This window comes from Lepidochelys kempii, chromosome 1 (assembly GCF_965140265.1).
Source record: "Lepidochelys kempii isolate rLepKem1 chromosome 1, rLepKem1.hap2, whole genome shotgun sequence".
Taxonomy (NCBI): Eukaryota; Metazoa; Chordata; order Testudines; family Cheloniidae; genus Lepidochelys; species Lepidochelys kempii.
Window position 1 is genome coordinate 234,054,366 of NC_133256.1, and position 19,172 is coordinate 234,073,537.

Below are 19,172 nucleotides of genomic sequence, written 5' to 3' on the forward strand. Positions count from 1 at the left end.
TTTATGTTGTCAAAGTTGTCATTTTATTCTGTACAAAATTACCAGAATCATTGTATCACAGAGCAAATGATCTGTTACGGACTGTTATTTACAGGCTCCAATCGCATTGAAATCAATGGGACTCTTTCCATGGATATTGGCTCAGCCTGTAACTGGTTACAGTGGAAAACCAGAAGAAATAAAGAATGCAAAGGGGAGCAAGAATTAGGCAAAGCCAAAGATGTTCTGATTCAGGCTGTGACCACATATACCTTAGTGAGCTCAACTCACACCACAGCAGAAGCCTATCCCTGGACTGCAGATTGCAAGACAAGACTGGTTGCACTTCTGCTGCCTGCTTGTGCCGGGCTGGGTTTCCAGAGGGAGTTCTGTTCTCGGAGGGTGTTGTGATGTGAATGTGTTGGGACATTATCACACTGCCATCCTACATCACAAGTCTGAGGCTGCTGAAGCTAAACTCACAAGAGAGTGCTCTCATTCAAGCACAGCAATTTTGGGTGGGCTCAGAGTTTGATGGGAACCAAAAAAACCCCCACATTACTGTTGGCATTCAGGGCTCTCTCATTCATAGCACCACAAATCAAAATTCATGTTTGTTCAATCAGTGAAGTGTCTAAAGTAGTAGGAATCATTTATCAAATTCCAGAAACCTATGTTAACATGGCTGCCAATTAAAAAAAAAAAAGACATTTACTGACCCCACTCTCTGGTACTACAGACATTTACTATTCCAGAGGTTCTCAAACTGTGATCCACAGACCACTGGTGGTCTGGGTGGCCGCACATGAGAGAATGAAGGGCCACCCACCTACTGAGTGGAAAACCACTGTACTATTCTATTGTTAACTCAGGGAAATACTATGGGCTTGTAACTGTGGGTAAATATTGGTCATGAATAGTGACTAGTGAACACATATTACACTTGAGTCTGAACCATGGACCCAGATCTGAACATCCTCAAAAGTTAAGGAAATTTGAATCAGCATCAGAACTTCATAAATTAGATCCATCTATGCCACTTTTACACTGAACGGGAAAAGGGTAACATTCCAGTGAGAAATATACTCGGGGGGAAAAACGCATCCAGCAACAAAACCTCAGCCATTCAATGGTCTGTGCTGTAAAATTCAGAGCTCTTCCTTACCTTTATACCTCCACAGCATGTTTGTTTCTCCTTGGAAGCAGAAGATTCAGATTTAGATGAAGACCTGTCAATTGGCAGGATTATGGTTTTTGAGAACAACTGAGCATTTTCTTTTGCTGAATTCTCCATGATAATATTCCCTGTCTCTAATCTAGAAGACAACAAGAACATTTTAAAAGGGTAAACTAGGGGCTCAGCACTGAAAGCTCATGTCACATAACATTAAAACCTGCAAAACTGCTTCCTATGCAGACAGCACTTAGAAGTTTATAATCAAAACAGAAATGGGGAGTTAGAAGTTTACTTATGGAAATTTGCAATCAGATTACCTATACAAGTAAGATAAAATTACTATCATACACCACAAACAAACTGTGTTTTCATTCTCTATCAGTGCTGCATATTTTTGATTTTGCTAGGCATTTGACCAAGCATCGCTAGTTGACTAAATATTGCTCTAATGATTTCTATGTGAAGTTAAAGGTTTATAGGTAAGCTCATTGTTTTAAGTGCCACCAAGTTTGCTCTACCCCCTTGATATCAGTCAATGAGCAACATGAAAAATAATGTGGCTTTAATTCTCGATGATAAAGTTAGCTCCTTTGCCAATTCAGATGGGACCATAAGTCTCGATGATCTTGTCAACGATTACAGGAAAAAAGCCTGACCTTGTGTCTTGGCAGGTAAATAGAAGGAGGTAGATTAAAAGCCAAATATTTTGTTTTCAAATATTAATATAGCTGCAATTCTTAAAACCATGCCTACATACCACTGTGCCTTGTTAATCATTTCAGGCCCTGAATTGGTTTAGGAAATATTTTCAGTCTCTTGTGTTCACCTATATAAGCAACCCTGGGTTTCACAGAACAAAAAAGACTGGCCAAAAATAGGGAAATGTTAAAGCTGCCATTGTTTTATAGAATCATAGGCATGTAGGGCTGGAAGGGACCTTGAGAAGTCATTGAGTCCCACCCACAGTATTATGGCAGGTTCAAGTAAACCTAGACCATTCCTGACAGGTGTTTGTCTAACCTGTTCTTAAACCGTCAATGACGGGGATTTCACAACCTGCCTTGGAAGCCTATCCCAGTGCTTAACTACCCTTATACTTAGAAGTTTTTTCTTAATATCTAACCTAAAGCTGTTTTACCGAAGATGAAGCCCAGTCCTACCTTCAGGGGACTTGGAGAACAACTGATCACTATCCCATTTAGAACAGCCCTTAACATATTTGAAGACTATTCTGAGGTGCCCCCCAGGCTTCTTTTCTCAAGACTAAACAAGCCCAGTTTTTTAGCCTTTCATTATAGGCCAGGTTTTCAAAAGCGTTTATCTTTTTTGTTGATCTCCTCTGTCCACACCTATCCTAAAGTGTGGTGCTCAGAATTGGACACAGTATGCCCGCTGAGGCCTCACCTCTACCTTGCTGTGCAGGACAATTACCTTCCATGTCTTACATATGATGCTTCTCTTGTAAGTACCCCCACAATAGTTGCCTTTTTCACAGCTGCATCATATTTTTGACTCATATTCAATTTGTGATTCACTATAATCCCTATACCTTTTCAGCAGTATTACCACCAAGCCAGTTATTCCCCATTTTGTAGTTGTGCATTTGATTTTTCCTTCCTAAGTTAAGTGCTTTGCACTTGTATATATTGAATTTAATCTTGTTGAATTCAGACCAATTTTCCAGTTTGTCAAGGTCATTTAATTCTCATCCTGTCTGCCAAAGTGCATGCAGCCCCTCCCAGCTTCGTGCCATCTGCAAATTTTATAAGCATGCTCTCCACTCCATTATCCAAGTTGTCAATGAAAATATTGAATATTATCGGATCCAGAACTGATTCCACTAGCTATACCTTCCCAGTTTGACAGCGAACCATCGATAACCACTCTTTGAGTACAGTCTTTCAACCAGCTGAGCACTTACTTTACAGTAATTTAATCTGGCCCACATTTTCCTAGTTTGTTTATGAGACTGTCAAAAGCTTTACCAAGAAAAATTACACATACTGCTCCCCTCAATTCACTAGGCTAGTAACCCTGTCAAAGAAGGAAATTTGGTTGGTTTGGCATGATTTTTTCTTGACAAGTCCATGCTGGCTATTCCTTATAACCCTATTATCTTCTAGGTGCTTATGAACTGATTGATTATTAATTTGTTCCATATGTAGATGTAGAGATGTAGATTTAAGATACAAATCGTCACAACTTTCCAGGGCATCTGTGGAATAAGTGGTTGTCTCTCTGGAAACTTAGGTGCCAATCAGATGTAGTGTTAGTCTTAACCATATTTAATTAGAAGTACAACTTTATGCAAATATTTGCCTAATGAATGGATAGAGCCTTTCACTCTATCTGGAGACTCAACCAGATAGAAGGAGGCCATGAATGAGAAGTAGTATACTTCCATTGAGAGCATTCCATCATGCCCGTGGAAATAACAGCTGATTACCTATGTTCACGTGACAGGGTATTGAACTTTGTCACCCTGACCAAAGCCTGAGTAGGGCTTGGAAAAGAAGTTTATTTTCATGCCAGCACTCCTGTGTATCAGACAGGAAAGCTGGTTCTGTGATTAGGGCACTAGCCTGGGACTCTGGAAACTTGGGTTCAATTCCTGCTTTGCCACAAACTTACTGTGTGACTTTGGGCAAGTCAGGCCATGTCTACACATAGGCACTGTAGCTATGCCAGCATAACCCTGTAGCATAGACACAGCCTACATTGATGGAATAGGTTTCCTGTTGCTATAGGAAATCTATCTCCCCCATCAATGGAGGCCTTCTTCCATCAACCGACCTCCATCTACACCAGGGGTTAGTTTGCCATATCTACGACGCTCATGGGGTGTGGATTTTTCATACCCCTGAGCACAGTAGCTTTGTCAGCCCACATGTTAGGTATGGACTTAAACCTCTTTGTGTAACAGGAAAAATAGCACATCCCTAGCTCACATGGTGTTGTGAGGAGAAACATTATACAGAGTGAGGTGCTCAAGCACTATGGTGATGGGGGGCATATAAGTACATGTGATACATAGTACACCAGGGGTGGGCAAACTACAGCCCGGGGCCCGCATTCGGCCCTCGAGCTCCCGTTGGGGAGCAGGGTCCTGCTCCAGCACTCCTGTCAGTAAGCGGGGTCAGAGGCTTGCCCTGCTCTGAGAGTGCTGTGGCTCCGCACAGCTCCTGGAAGCAGCAGTATGTCCCCCATCCAGCTCCTACACATAGGGGCAGCCAGGAGGCTCCACACGCTGCCTCCGCCCCAAGCACCACCTCCACAGCTCCCATTGGCTGGGAACTGCAGACAATGGGAGCTGTAGAGGCGGTGCTTGGGGCGGAGGCAGTGTGTGGAGCCTCCTGGCCACGCCTCCATGTACAAGCTGGAGTGGGGACATGTGCTTGCTTCCAGGAGCTGCTTGAGGTAAGCACCAACTGGAGCCTGACCCCCTCCTGTGCTCCAACCCCCTGCCCCAGCCATGCTCTCCCTCCCACCCTCCGAACCCCTTGGTCCCAGCCCGGAGCACCCTCCTGCACCCCCAACCTCTCATCCCTAGCCCCACCCCGGAGCCCGCACTCCCATCCGGAGCTCCACCCCCCTCTGTAGCATTCATACAAGGTTCATGCACTTGGCAACATTCAGGGCACACCCAGAGTGTTGTGTAGGAGCCGTGCACACACGGCTCCTCTCAAGGGCATGAACCTTGGAATCTCGCCCAGATGACATGAACTGTAGGAAGCCTCCCAGGACTGGGCTCAAGGCCCGAGAGCAAGGAATGCGGTAGATAGAAATTGGTAAATAAGAATGTTAAACAAAGCCAGTGTATTCCTTTTATCTTTTGGAGAATGTAATGCACGGGGGGAGAGAAAGAATAAAGGAGAGGGTGGAAAGCTGACAGGAGCAGCCCGTTGGCAGACCAGCCTGCTTGCTTGCTTAAAGCTTTGTGCTGTCTTGTATTTGGACCACAACCCCCCTCCACACCCCAACCCCCTCCCCCAGCTGAGAGCCTCCTCCCACACCCTGAACCCCTAATTTCTGGCTCCACCCCAGAGCCCCCCCCCAGCTGGAGCCCTCACCCCCTCCCACACCCCAACCCCCAATTTCATGAGCATTCATGGCCCACCATACAATTTCCATACCCAGATGTGGCCCTCAGGCCAAAAAGTTTGCCCACCCCTGTAGTACACGGTGTCGGAACTAAACAACCTTTGGAGCACATGACGCCTCCTGAGTCCCCCAGTCTGGAAGGGGATCTTGCAGAGAGCTACAGCTCTACCATGTTCTCCTGGAAGCAAGCGGTAATGAACAGAAATAAAAGAGGGTGAAGTCCTCCTCACTGCTACAAGAGGCACAGAAGATCTGCAACCTATGTTCCAGAGGGACCATGAAGGGGACTGCATTCTGATAGACACAATCACTGAGAAATTTCAATAATAGTCTGATCTCTTGGGATAGGCACATTTTCTAAGAACCTGCTCCCAGATGAGACAACTGAGCGTTATTCTCTGAACATAGGTATTAAAGAGAAGTCATGTTCATTTTAAGAGTTAAGATATGGACTAATTAAAGACTAAATTATCTGTGGAATAACTGAGTATCGCTGGCATCAGTGAGCACTGTTACAGGGCACCTATTGTACGGGAGTGAATGTATGTAAGAGTGCCCAAATACTAAGCCAACGGGTGCTTTAGCAATGTGTGTAACAGTAACGTAATGATAAGACACCAAATGCATTTTGCTTGTGAATGATCAGAAAAGCCATCAAAGCATTAGGCCTTAATTTCAGTCTCTGGTAAGGAAAGGCCAAGCCTGGAATAACAGTGTAGGCCCATTAACTATATCACCTGGAGAAGCTTTCACAACAACTTGCCAAGCTGTGTTTCTCTCCAGCCAGTACTATCCTTGCCTCGCTTTAGAAGTATCACAATAATCCCACATTAAAAATAAAAGATAACAGTAATGACACAAATTACTAGTGGGAAGATATTTACATTGTCTTTTTCATTACTGTATAGTCCCAAACACTTGAATAACAACCTCAGACCGAGGCCTGATTACATGACTGTTTTGGATGACAATGACTCAGAACTCGGTGTGCAGCAGTCTAGATCTGCAAAACTACATCAAATTCTATTTTGTTGTACATTTTATTTCTGGTATTTTTACATTTAAAAGTACAAAGCAAGGGAAGTTAAGCATTACATTGAATAACTCCTTCTTCTAGAAATATATTGGGTCCTGATGTAACATTGAATTCAAGCCCTGTGTATTTCATATGGATATATATTTTGCAGGATATCTCCTGTCCATCTGAGGGCAACATCATCAACATCGTTCTTAGTTTTCCTCAGTACTTATTCAGGCAAAATTTCCAGTCAGTGGAAGTTTATCTGAATAAGGAATGAGGGAAAATGGAGATGTATGTGCATGCGTGTATATATATATATATATATATATACATATATATACACACACACACACACTCAAAGGTACAAAGATTTAAAAAAAAAACAGGCTATAAGGCAAGATCAACCCCTCATATCTTCATGCTACAAAAACATAACACTTTCCACTGTATAGCAGTAACAATTATTTGCAGTACAAATATTAAAATACGTTTTCATTTTGAAACCAAAAAGACTATATAAACCTTGAAACTAAGGCACTATGCAACCTGAAATATTAATATTTCAACACAAATCACAAAACATTGTATGGCGTGGGTTAGGGAACCATAAACTGATTTGGGGTGATCTGATACAACACAGTTCTTTAATGGTAACTGACAGTTGCTTAGACTTCTAGCAGAAGACAAAAACAACAAGTTTCAACTGTGGAATCATTAAAACTACACTACAGTATATCATAAAAACAGAGATAAATAGGTATACACACAATTTTATAGCCATAGCTTTGTACAACCATACACTTGTAGAATTTTACTATTCTTTATGAAAGAAAATAATCTAATATGTAAAATATAATCCTCTGACATTAAGACACACATTAAAATGGGTGAAATTACCTTCTAACCCACTCATTGATATTTCTTAGATAAACATACAATGCATGTATTCATTATCTCTGTATGGAATTTTCATTTTTTCAAGTGGATCTCTTATCTGGAACAATAGAATATAATCCATACATAGTCTTACCTACCAGTTATTTACACTACCCCTACAATCTTCCAAAATACTGTTTGTATATTCTGTGACAGTTAAGGTATTTGGTCCCTGAGATGTAGGCAGTAGATAGTGTTCTCCAAATATACACCAAGTAAGTGTGACTACCTGACTGCCTTCAGAAGCACTTTTACTAGTGTTGATTTATCTTTCTCTGAGGCTGAATCATGTTTCATAATCATAATTACTATTAACAGCGCCACTTGGAATTTATATAGCACTTTAACAACTTTCAAATGGCATAAAGACATTAACTATTAATCACTGCCGTTTCCTTGAATTTGTTTTTTTTTTTTTTTTTTTTAGCAGTTCTGAGTCATTTGGGGGCCATTTACTAGGGACTGAAATAGGGTAGGAAATAGAAATCAACTAGCTATTGAAGTGGGCACCAAAAACTACATAGTGTTCTTTTTTTTTCTGTTTTACCAAATTCTTCTCTTACGTATAGCTGATCAACCCAATAGCTTCAAGGAAGGGGTACGGGCATAAGGGAAAGCAGGGGCTGGTTCTGATGATGTAATAATGACAATTTTTAAACAACTATCCCCACAATGGAAGAGCCTCTCTCAGGGAAGGCTCTGGGAATAATACAGAAGACACCAAACTAAGACCTTTTGGGTTCTACTGAGATAGATGGTGGGTTTTTTTGTTTTGTTGTTGTTGTTGGTCTTTCATATCTTTTGCCACAGTTATGGCAAATCAAGAACAGCACAAACCAATGGCATTTTGCCTTAATATTGCCGTCAGTGGGACTATTGACATAAATAAAGCAGATGGAATGTGGCCCTCTCAGATATTCGAAGGAAAACAAAAGACTATAGATGAATAGATTGAAGTGAAAAAACTCTTGCACTTTTAATTAATCATTTTGTGATTGAAACAGCCTGTTGAGCTTGGCTCAGCAGCAGGGCAGCTGTGTCTTAGACATACATAGATGACTGATATTCTGTTTAATGGATTTCCTGGCCATGGTATCTAGCAATCTCGCTTCCCTCCCCAAGAGGGAGGAGGTTAAAGCACTCACCCTCCTATTTTCACATTTCTCCCTCCAGCTGTCCAGGGTGCTGGAACCCTTCTTCCTGAAGAGCAGAGAAATAGCACCCCTGCTCACCAATTTATGACACAACATTTGCATTACTTCTGCTTCCTCACACTCAGCACTATATCCCACACAGCTGGTGGGGATACAGTGCTGCACCCTGCTGTATGGTCTGAAAAAGTGTGTGTGTGTGTGTGTTTACATGTGTGGAGAGGGTTGAGCAGACCAGACATTTCCCCAACTACCCCTGAAGAGACACTTATTTCACCCTTCCAGCTCCAGTCCTTGACAAAGCCTTTCCCTCCCACAGGATCCCTGAAGGTGCATCTAATTTGGTAATCAACTCCCTCTCAGATTTATTACCATCCAACACAGAAGAGCATTAACTGGACTGGGGGGAAAAAGGGGGAGGGACTGTGCAGTTAAAATATGAGCCCACCAGCCTGTGAAAAATGGATCTCAAGAAAGAAGAGAATTAAAACCATATCTTACCTGGCAGTAGCAATCCCAAAGGATGGTGTCTACCAATTTACAGTAGGTGAGTCCACACACACACAAACACACACACACAGAGCCCAGCCTGGAAATGGCAAAAGTTTGAGGGAAAACCTCCTCTTACAAGCTACTCAGCCCAGAGAAGGTAGATCTTACACTGGAGGTAGAGAGAGTGAGAAACATAGTGGGTGGGTAAACTGCTGTCTTTTGTTCTGCTTGAGGGATCTGTGTGTTTGTCTCCCCCGCCCCCATCCCCCACCTTGTCATTTCCCCCCCTTTCTTCCCTCCTATAGATTGCAGGACACTAATCACACTGCCAAAGCAAAGACCATGGGTGCTGTGATCTCAAATCCTGGAAGAGCAGTTAACCCCCTCCATCCCCTTGGGATATTTTTCTTTGCAAATTGATAATACTTTTTTTAAAATTTAGTCCTGATCTTCTTAATTGCGTGTTCCCAAGAAATAAAAGACTTTGGGGGGGGGGGGGGGCGACTTGACAAAAGAGGAGAGAGTGGGGGCTGTAGGGAAGAAAGGGTACTCACAAAGCTTTCTCTTTCTATCCAGAGATTCTTTTATGTCAGCAGTTCTTGGTGGTGGTGATTTGCATCTGAACCTTTGAGACCATAGAATTTTAAAATATGCCCTGCTTCTCCAGAAGCAGAGTCCCCTCATACATGTACCAGGAGGGAGGGATGCATTAAAGTGACAGAAACTAATTTCATACTAGCTCCCCCTTTCTTAAAACTTTGAAAGCTGGCAGTGGACCTTTGCCAAAGGTGAGGAAACTTGTTCAACACGGGAGCTTCTGAAACCTTCCCCTCTGCTCCAGCCCTGTATTTTACGGATCTCTAGGTTTTGGATGTTTAAATGGCTGCATGAATTCATACAAACATGTTATATTAAAGAGGGTGATTAGTTGCAAGTGCAACCACTGAGATTGTGAGTGGTTATAAATCCAGCACGTTCCACTAACTTGTGAGATTTAATTAGACGAACATTGGTAGGTATTACTGTAAATTCTTCTTCCTCCCCCCTGCCCCAAAAGGGTATGTCGCTATGGTAGCTAAAACCTCAGTGACACCGGAATTGGTGCCGAGCCAAATACAGGGCCTTGGAGCATATTTCTACTTTATTTGATTTAATATGAATTTTTATCTGCTCCTTAATTATATCTCCATTTTTGAGTTGTTAATTTGGTTGGAGTTTTATTATGCCAACGCACAAATCACATTTTGTACCGAGGCGTGCTTTATGCTCTGGTTTTGTGGTTTTTAGAAATTCAGAACTATCTCCTCCTCCCTTTTCGGCGTGGTCTCAGGGTGCCTAAAAGTCCATCGGAATCAGTTATTATGAGAATCAGGATCATTCCGAGAAAGGCCTACAATCTGTTTCCTCCTTCTGTCTGGAGAAACAGAGCCTTGCCCTGCCTATCCAACCTTTAACCTTATCACAAGGTCAACTCGCACCTTCACTCCAATGAGGCAAACCTCAGCCCCCTGAGTCTCTCCCCCATGCTGCTCCATCGAGTGGGTGAAGTTCCTATTCAAAATCCATTAAGCCACCACCTGATCCTCTGTCGAGTCACTCCTCCAAGCTCCCATAATGCAAACAGGAGACTGCAGCCTGGCAACAGCTAGGCAGGTGCTAAGCTGTGATTACTGATCCTCATTCCCTATGAATTGCCAACATTTTCTTTTTGTTACCCTGTCATCTCCACAACCCCCCACCTCGACCCACTGGCTTGACTCATCAACCTCTTATGTCTTGTCTTTTATACTCTGAGCTCTTTCAGGCAGGCACTGACATTTGCTGTATGCTTGTTCAGAACCTAGAACAATGGGGCCCCAAACTGATGGGACCTTAAGCGCTAACACATTAGAAGTGTTAAATAATAACATCATTATCACCAAACAATTCCTGCACAACAAATCTCTTGACTCACCATCCGTAATGTATTCAGCACTTCTCAACACCTAAGGCTAGGCAGTTTTACCTCAATATTAATTTAATTTGACTTAAATACCACAGGAGAAATAAACCAAGCTGTTATACAAAAATTACCCACCTATTGTGTTTTGGATACTCAAATACAAGGTTGAGGACTTAATCTTGCAGCTCTTACTCATGGGATAAATGCAGGGCCTTGCAGCAGATTTCTACATGACTAGATCTAGTACAAATTATTATCCATTGAGAACTGACCTCAAGAAGACTGAAATCATCATTGATCACTGCCAGCTGGCCCTTTTTGGACAAAGTCTCTGCACATAGAACGCTGAAAATCAGACTTGAGGTCAGGACAGGACATTGCCCAGTCATGGACTGGCAGTAGCCATGCATTTACCTGCAATTAACCTGGCTATACCAGCTCAGTAATAACCCTGTGGAACACTTTGAATTAAACCATACAGTGTTGTTATGGGCATTTGACGGTACGGATCTCTGCCATTATATGATTGTTGTTATCCATTCCTCAATTACTTCTCCACTGTGTGTTGATAATGCAATTGGAGTATTACACTGTATGCAGGTCACATTTTGTACCTCAACATGCCTTATTTCCAAATTTCTAAAAGCACAAAAACTAGTATTTATTTCCCTCTCTCCTCCCATTCTCAATCAGGCCCCAAATGTGTGGCTACTCATAACAAATTCAGAGTGCTAAACAATTATAACACAAAAGACATGTTCAATGGGCCAAATCCTGCTGGACACTCTTGTGTATAGGGCAATCAGAATTTGGCCCTGAACACACACAAAGCTCTCAGCCTACTGTGAAGAGAACCTACGTACACTGGGCCTGGTTCTCCACTGTTACATCATTGTAACTGCATTAAAAAAGTCAGTGTTACATTAGCACAGAATGACATAACAGAGAATCAGGCCTTCTGTATTTGGTCCATATTTACCCTCTTTGCTGGGTTTTGACTTTAGTAGTAATTCAAACAACAAAAAATGTAAAACTCAGTCGAACATTTCTCCCTAAACTTGGCTTTTCCTAGAATTTCCTTGCCAAGACCTAGTTCTCTCTACCCAAAGAATCACTCCCATCTCCCTTTATATAGAGGGTTAAAGAATCAGTCAAAATCTCCCAATAGGGTTCCAGTAGAAAAATCTCACACCCTATTACAGGCCAATTGTAATGTTATTTGAGAAATAGTTACATCTATGTCCACTTTAAGGCCCCTTTATACTGCCAGAGCCTAAGAGTAAACAAGACTCAGACCCTCACTATTATTCAATGGACCAATTCCTGTTGGAGAGAAAGACAAGTTTTCAAGTTTACACAGAGCTCTTCTTCGGATCTGGGAAATGTACTCAGAGTATCACAGCTAAACACAGTGTGGAACAGGTTGTTTAGAATAAATAGTTAGGACGTATTTCAAGAGACCATTTAAGGTGAAGTGGCCCGTTAACACCTCCCAAGTCATGGGGCGTGGGACTAGTGTGTTATAGATTATTGTAATAAACCATAAGTCCAGTGTCTCTACTCTATTCAGTCCATAGTTTTCAGTATCTAGCAAAGTTATGAATTTAACTTCCTAGGCTCATCTTTTGACAGTGTTGTGCAGGTTTCCTTTGAAGATGAGGACTGAGAGGTCAGGTATAGAGTGATTGCATTGTGAAAAGGATTCACCCACAGGTGACTGGTGTTTTTGTTTTTTCTCATATTTCTGCGTGTTCGTTTGAGAGCATAGTTGTTATTGGGGCATTTAGTGTACTGGATGAGATACACCACTTGTTGTGATAGGCATGTGTAGGACCCATAGAACTTAGTATGGTAACTCAGCACACCTCTCAACATGTGGCGACCTACAAGAATTCTTCCACTGACTTTGTCGAAAAGAATTCTTTCACAATGACAACGACAACACCACCACAATTACCATGTCCTCGCAGCCAGTCATAAAAAAAAAGAATCATCTGACAGTACACTCACAGTGGGTGAAACCACATTCTTGATCACTACATTGACTACTTCAGGAAAAAGAATTGACTGTGAAATCCTTAACAAATGTCACATCCACCACTGTCTCTACACTGCTAAGAGGACAGCTATACAGTCCCTGAAACTGAACTGACAAATAGTGATCCAATGAGCAGACAAAAAGGGCGCCATCATGGTCCTTAACCCTAATGACAACATTAACCAGACCAACTGACAACTCTCCAACATCATCTACTGTAAAGAACAAAAAAAAAAGGAAGACACCACATCACAATTTACCTTGGTAAATGAGGATACCATTAAATCCTTCCCCAAACAACTCTAAGAGAAATTCTATAACATCTTCCCTCCATAACCCCACCCTATGGAGCTTGTATACACTTTTCGAGATACACAAGCAAGGGAATCCAGGCAGACCCATCATATCTGCTCACGACACTCTTACAGAAGCAATATTAGGACTAACAGAAACCATCCGCACAAAGAGCCAGCTTCCTTCAGGACACAACCGACTTGCTCCAGAAACTCTGCAACATTAACAACCTCCCTCAGAACTCCATCCTAGCCGCCATGGATGTCACCTCCCTATACACCAACATCCCTCTCAACGACAGCATTACTCACTGCCTGCCACAAATATTTACAAGATAATGAATGACCCTTAGCTATCCACCCCAAATATATCCACAGACTCATCCACTTCATCCTTACCCCTCACATTTTCATATTCAACAAAAACACACTTTGTCTAAACCATGGGAATAGCCATGGTTAGTAGGATGGCTCCCCAGTATACCGACTTCTTTATGGACAACCTTGAAGAAGAATTTCTGGACAAATATACCACAAAATCAATTATAAACCAATGAGATACAAGCAATCATATTTTTGTCCTCTGGTGAGATGACCTAAACCCTATCCCTCATAGATTTCCACCACAATTTCAAACCCCGTCCCCCATCCATTAAAGTCTCTATAGAATACACCCACACTATCATCAACATCCAAACACTATGATCAGCTACAACAATGAAATCCTACAGACTGCTATATTCAAGAAACACATGGATCACTATACCTATCTTCACAGATCCAGTAACTACCCCAAACACACCAAGAAATCTGCTATCTATGGCAGGCACTCAGATATAATAGAATACGCTCTGAGGAGAAAGTCTGGGATATACATCTTACTACACTTAACAAGGATAATCCACCATAAAAGTAGATCACATCCTGGAATGGAACACCCAAATACCCTGAAAGAACCTGCTTCTATACAGAAATAAACCCCCTCTGATAGCACACCTGATACTGGCATCCATACAGAATATCATTAAACAGTTACAACCCATAGTTGATGGGGATCAAATCCTGAAAAAAAATCTGTCCTGAACCCCCTCTTTTGACCATCAGACAACCCCACAACCTCTCCAACTTCATCATCAGAAGCAAGCTCCCCACCGACCAGGATACACCAATTCAAAGCAGCACCAGACTCTTCCGGAACAACAAATGCAAAACCTGTAGACATATATCCACTGCTACAATGCTCAACACTGTCCATCACACATCTTTCAATATCCATGAGTCCTTCACATGCCCATCACAACATGTGGTGTACCTCATCCAGTGCACTAAATGTCCCAACAACATCTAAGTGGGTGAAACGAGACAATCACTACACTTTCAAATGAACTCACACAGAAAAATGATAAAAGACAAAAACTCTTTTCACAAAGTGATCACTCTATATTTGACCTCAGCCCTCATTCTCAAAGGAAACCCGTCCAATACCTTCAAAAGGAGTCTAGGAGCTTAAATTCATAACTTTGATAGACACAAAAAACCATGGCTGAATAGAGACACTGGATTTATGGCTTATTACAATAATCTATAACCCACTAAACCCTCCCCCCATTGAGCAGAGAATTGTTATCACGCCATTTCACCTTGAATAGTCCCTTGAAATATGTGTTAACTATTTATGCCAAACAATCTGTTCCACCTCATGTTTTGCTGTGACACCTTGATTGCATTTCCCAGACCTGAAGAAGAGCCCTGTGTAGCTCAAAAGTTTGTCTCTTGAACCTACAGAGGTTGGTCCAATAAAATATATTGTCTCTCTTCTTGCTGACATGTTCCATTGGAAGGCTATAGAATAGGCCAAGTATTACTTATTTATTTATTATTATTAACAAATACCTCTAAGGCTACAAATTCTGGCCCACCTCTGAGACATGCTACATTAATCTCCTCCTCCAACAGAGGTGACATGGTAATGGTCTGCCCTGAGCTCCTCTCTTGGAGCTGGATCTCCCACATGACAGCTTACAGCACTATCCAATAAGCCAACCCAAGTGAACTCATCTGGAAACTCGATAGACAATTAACTAACTCTAAGAAAAGGTTTTGTGGTCCAACCATCCTAAAAGAAATGGCTTATTTATATATTTGCTGGCTATAATTGAAACAAAGCATTTAAGAAGGAAGCAGAATAAAGCATCTGGCTAAAGTTAGTTACTGGAGGTCTTCGGTTTCCATGTCTTTACATTCTTGCTTTGTATTAGCCACAGGAAATTAGAATCCAGACCACCTCTATTTCTAAAGCTAAGGGTTAAATTAATTACATTGACTAAAACTAATTTAGCCTCAATGAATAACTTTTTTTTTTTTTTGGTGATTTGACAGCCACAAGCATAATCTAGCTGCATACAATTCTCAATGCTTTAATGGCAAAGCCTTTTTGTGGGTCAATCTCTAAAAACCTCAAACAACAACAAGTCTCTGAGACAAAGCTCCAGTGAACTGGCTGCTCCCTTTTCCAGCCTATTGCATAAGGCCCAAGTGCTGAACTTTTAAACATTGCTCCTCTTCTAAGATTTTGCAGAATAAATACACCTTGGCCCAAGCCTGTTGGCTACATAAAAGGCATTTTGTTAAAACATATTGTGATAGCGTTACATAAAGCATAAGGGCTTTGCTTGCAAAGATTAATTTAACACTGACAAATCTTACTAAAGAGACCAAAAAAGTTGTAAGGAAAACTATTGTTGATTTTGTTCAATGGGGAAAACAGAATGGGTATTTTTTTAAAAATATAAATGTTAACAGGAGCATTGTTGACCTTTTTAGCCTCAAAATTTGACCACTTTAAAATTGCTATAATCCGGTGAAGAATGTGTTCCAGATTCTTATTACTACTTTGGAAAGAAAATCCACATGAAGAAAAAAAATCATTCTGTACAATGAAGACCTCAATGGCTTAGCCTTTAACACATAGCTAAATAGTTCCATCCCCCCTTATTTTATGTATTACACTAGTGCCTTAAATGCTTCACCCAAGGTCAGGGACCTGTTGTACTAGGCACCACATATGCATATAATAAAAGACTATCACTGCACTGAAGAGCTTGTAGTCCAAAGCCCTGAGACTGCAGTGAGCTCCTGGACCTACACAGAGCTCAGTACAAGACAAAGGCCTATGTATACAAGCAAAACAAAGGGTTGGAAAAAATAAGCATTAGCCCCATTTTAAGGATAGAGAATTGAGGCAAAGAGGTTTGCTGAAGGTCACACAGGAAAGTCTGAGTCTCTGCTATTTCTATGGATTTATTATTTTTTAAATACCCATTTTTCTTTTCTTTTTATTAAAATGCAATCTATTCTTAAAGAAAGTAAATCCAACAATTTCCAAGAATTAAAACACAAACAAAGCCCGCTGACTTTCGAGTGTGACATACCTTAAACAATGTCCATGTGAACTCCTCACTGCTGCAGCAAAAAATAAGAAGCAGCAAATTTGCCTCTGTGGCTAAAGAATAGAGGGATTCAGGGCCTGCTTTTGTGGTGTGTTTTACTTTTGAGGATGGAGTTTTTCCTGAGTAAGGATGTAGCCCCTAGGAACAGCAGCTTTAATACCAATGGGTGAAAGGAGACAAGAACATGCAATAAAGTCACTCCAATTGTCTTGGTGCCCAAAAGAGATGGTTGTTGGCTTGGTTTCCACAGAAATGTTCCCATCATTGTTAGCGCCACATCAGACTGATTCCAGCTTTTCAGATCTTTAATAGCCTTCCAGGAGTACTAAGAATGAGTTCTAAACACAATGATCAGGACGCACTAAATATTAACTGCAGAACTGATCCACACCCTAGACACATCACTGACTTCGTAATAAATTCCCCAAGGGATTTGAATGAATTATCTTGGAGGGTATTTGAGTGATAGTCGAAGGTTTATGAAACTACTAGTAGGGGTGCTGTCTAGCGCAGCTAAGAGAATTCTGGGCATGGCACATACAGCACTCTTGCGCTGTAGACCATATTGGGTTCCTCTATTCCAGCAGTTCTCAAACTGGGGGTTGGGACCCCAAAGGGGGTCATGACCCCGTGTTAATGGGGTCGCCAGGGCTGGCTTCGACTTGCTAGGGTCTGAGGCTGAAGCTGAAGCCCGAGCACCACCGCCTGGGGGCCGATGCCTGAGGGCTTTAGCCCTGGGGACGGGGACTCAGATTACAGACCCCCTGCCCGGGACTGAAGCCACTGAGCTTCGGCTTTGGTGCCCCCACCTGTGGCTTGGGCTGGCTCAGGCTTCGGTCCCCCCTCCTGGGGTCATGTAGTAATTTTTATTGTCGAAAGGGGGTTGTGATGCAATGCGGTTTGAGAACCCCTGCTCTATTCAGCTTTGAGCATCATACTCCAGCGAGGAATTAGATAAGGGATGCACAGGAGACAACCAGAATGGTAAGTGGGCAAGGAGGCTTTCCTTGAGAAGAAAGGCTAAGAAAAAAAAAATCACAGTTAGAGAGACGGTTTGACTGAAATTGTCAAGATTAAAAAAAAAAGAGTCAAGTGGGAGCAATAGCTCACAATTATATTGCAAAGGATCTCAGTGAACCCCTTTACGATCGAAATGCAGCTGCCGCTGTGGTGGAATGCAATGGCTGTTTAAGAGAACACAGCAATGCAACACTATAGCTGAGAGCAGGAGGAATTGTCTATCGGTTGAAACTATGGGTAAAATGTTAATGTGTCAAAATATAAAAATGCAAATTGGAATTTGGCCAGGACACCAGAGGTTAACACCCTAACCTTAGAAAAAAATCCCATTGGACTTTTTGTAATGCATATAAATGTTTTGAACTGGCTTTAAACCCAATGATGTTTGTCTAAAAATATGGAAAGAAAATGGATCAAGAATTTAAAAGGAAAATTTATTACTCAGTCGGTGTTGAACTGTGGAATGCCATGCCTATGGCAGCCACAATAACAAACAGCTACCAAGCAAAAGAGAACTACAGGCGGTAGCTTAACAGAAAAAATATATTGTAATCAAGTTAGACAGATGAAGGCATGTGTATAAAACCAGGCCACGTGAGCCCAGCTTTGTAAAAATATTTGGGCTTTGCTGCACTCAGCATTGCAATCCCTAACTGATTTTGGAGCCCAAGTGTCATTTTCTGAAGGCATTTAGTCTCTGAGTGCAGCAATGTCTAAATATATTTTAAAAGCTGGGGCCTTTCTGCCCAGCATTTCTTGACCCAAAATAAGCAGCTGATCAGCTAGACCTTTATCGAAATCAAACTTCTGAGATTTTACAAGCTTGCTCAACCTGGAAGATTTAGGGGATACAGTCATTAATTTAGGTTGGACATAATGGGTCCAACAGTTTAAATTTAAGGTGGGGGGAAAAGGGGGACACTAGTTCACTTGAGCTCATGTGCTCACTCATTAAGAGAACCTTCAAAAGTACCCTGATGTGGTTATTTGGCTGCTCAATCAAGTCCTGCGCTGACTGCCGCTTTGGTTCTCTCAAGAGCAATGTTCACATGTACAATATTTGGTTTGGGATAATGGACTTTCTGTCTTCAGAGGCCTCCTTCATTGAGATGAGCTATTCTGTTAAAATAATCGCTGTCAGTGACGTAGGATTGGATTTATATTTTCCGCTGATCATTTTCTAAATGAAGAAGAAATCCCAGGCTTCCCAGCAGCAGAACTAGCAGTCTTCAAAGTCACTTTTTGCACTGTTACCATCTTGTTTCCGATGTCTGTTTTGTGCTGTATTGATAAAATTATAGCCCAAACTAAAAAAACTTTTTTTTTTAAAAGCATCCGCTTGCTGGGTGTTCTTTTTTTAGTAAAAGAAAAAAAATCTAAGTGGTTTCAGGCAAGTGGATTTGCCTGTGTAATTGAGCGTAAGCTGAACACTCTGGAAATTGCTACATTTAATTGAGCTGGCGCTATCTGTGCGTCATGGCCTCATTTGTTTTCCCAGGTTAGTAGAAGCAGCATGTTCGTGTGTGGTCTCACTAACTGATTGGCTGCCTCTCTATATATTTTATTGCTCATC

General features: G+C 41.7%; 1 protein-coding gene across 1 annotated transcript in view; it reads right to left on the minus strand.

Moving 5' to 3' along the window:
- The window catches only part of SLCO1C1 (solute carrier organic anion transporter family member 1C1), a 47,024-nt gene extending 37,523 nt beyond the window's left edge, over nt 1-9,501 (minus strand). The window contains exons 1-2 of the mRNA XM_073329749.1: nt 9,412-9,501; nt 1,145-1,295 (exon numbers count right to left, since the gene is read on the minus strand). Coding sequence (XP_073185850.1) covers nt 1,145-1,273 — 129 coding nt within the window. The 5' untranslated portion in view covers nt 1,274-1,295; nt 9,412-9,501. The remainder of the gene's footprint in view (nt 1-1,144; nt 1,296-9,411) is intronic.
- Nucleotides 9,502-19,172: the final 9,671 nt, after the last annotated feature.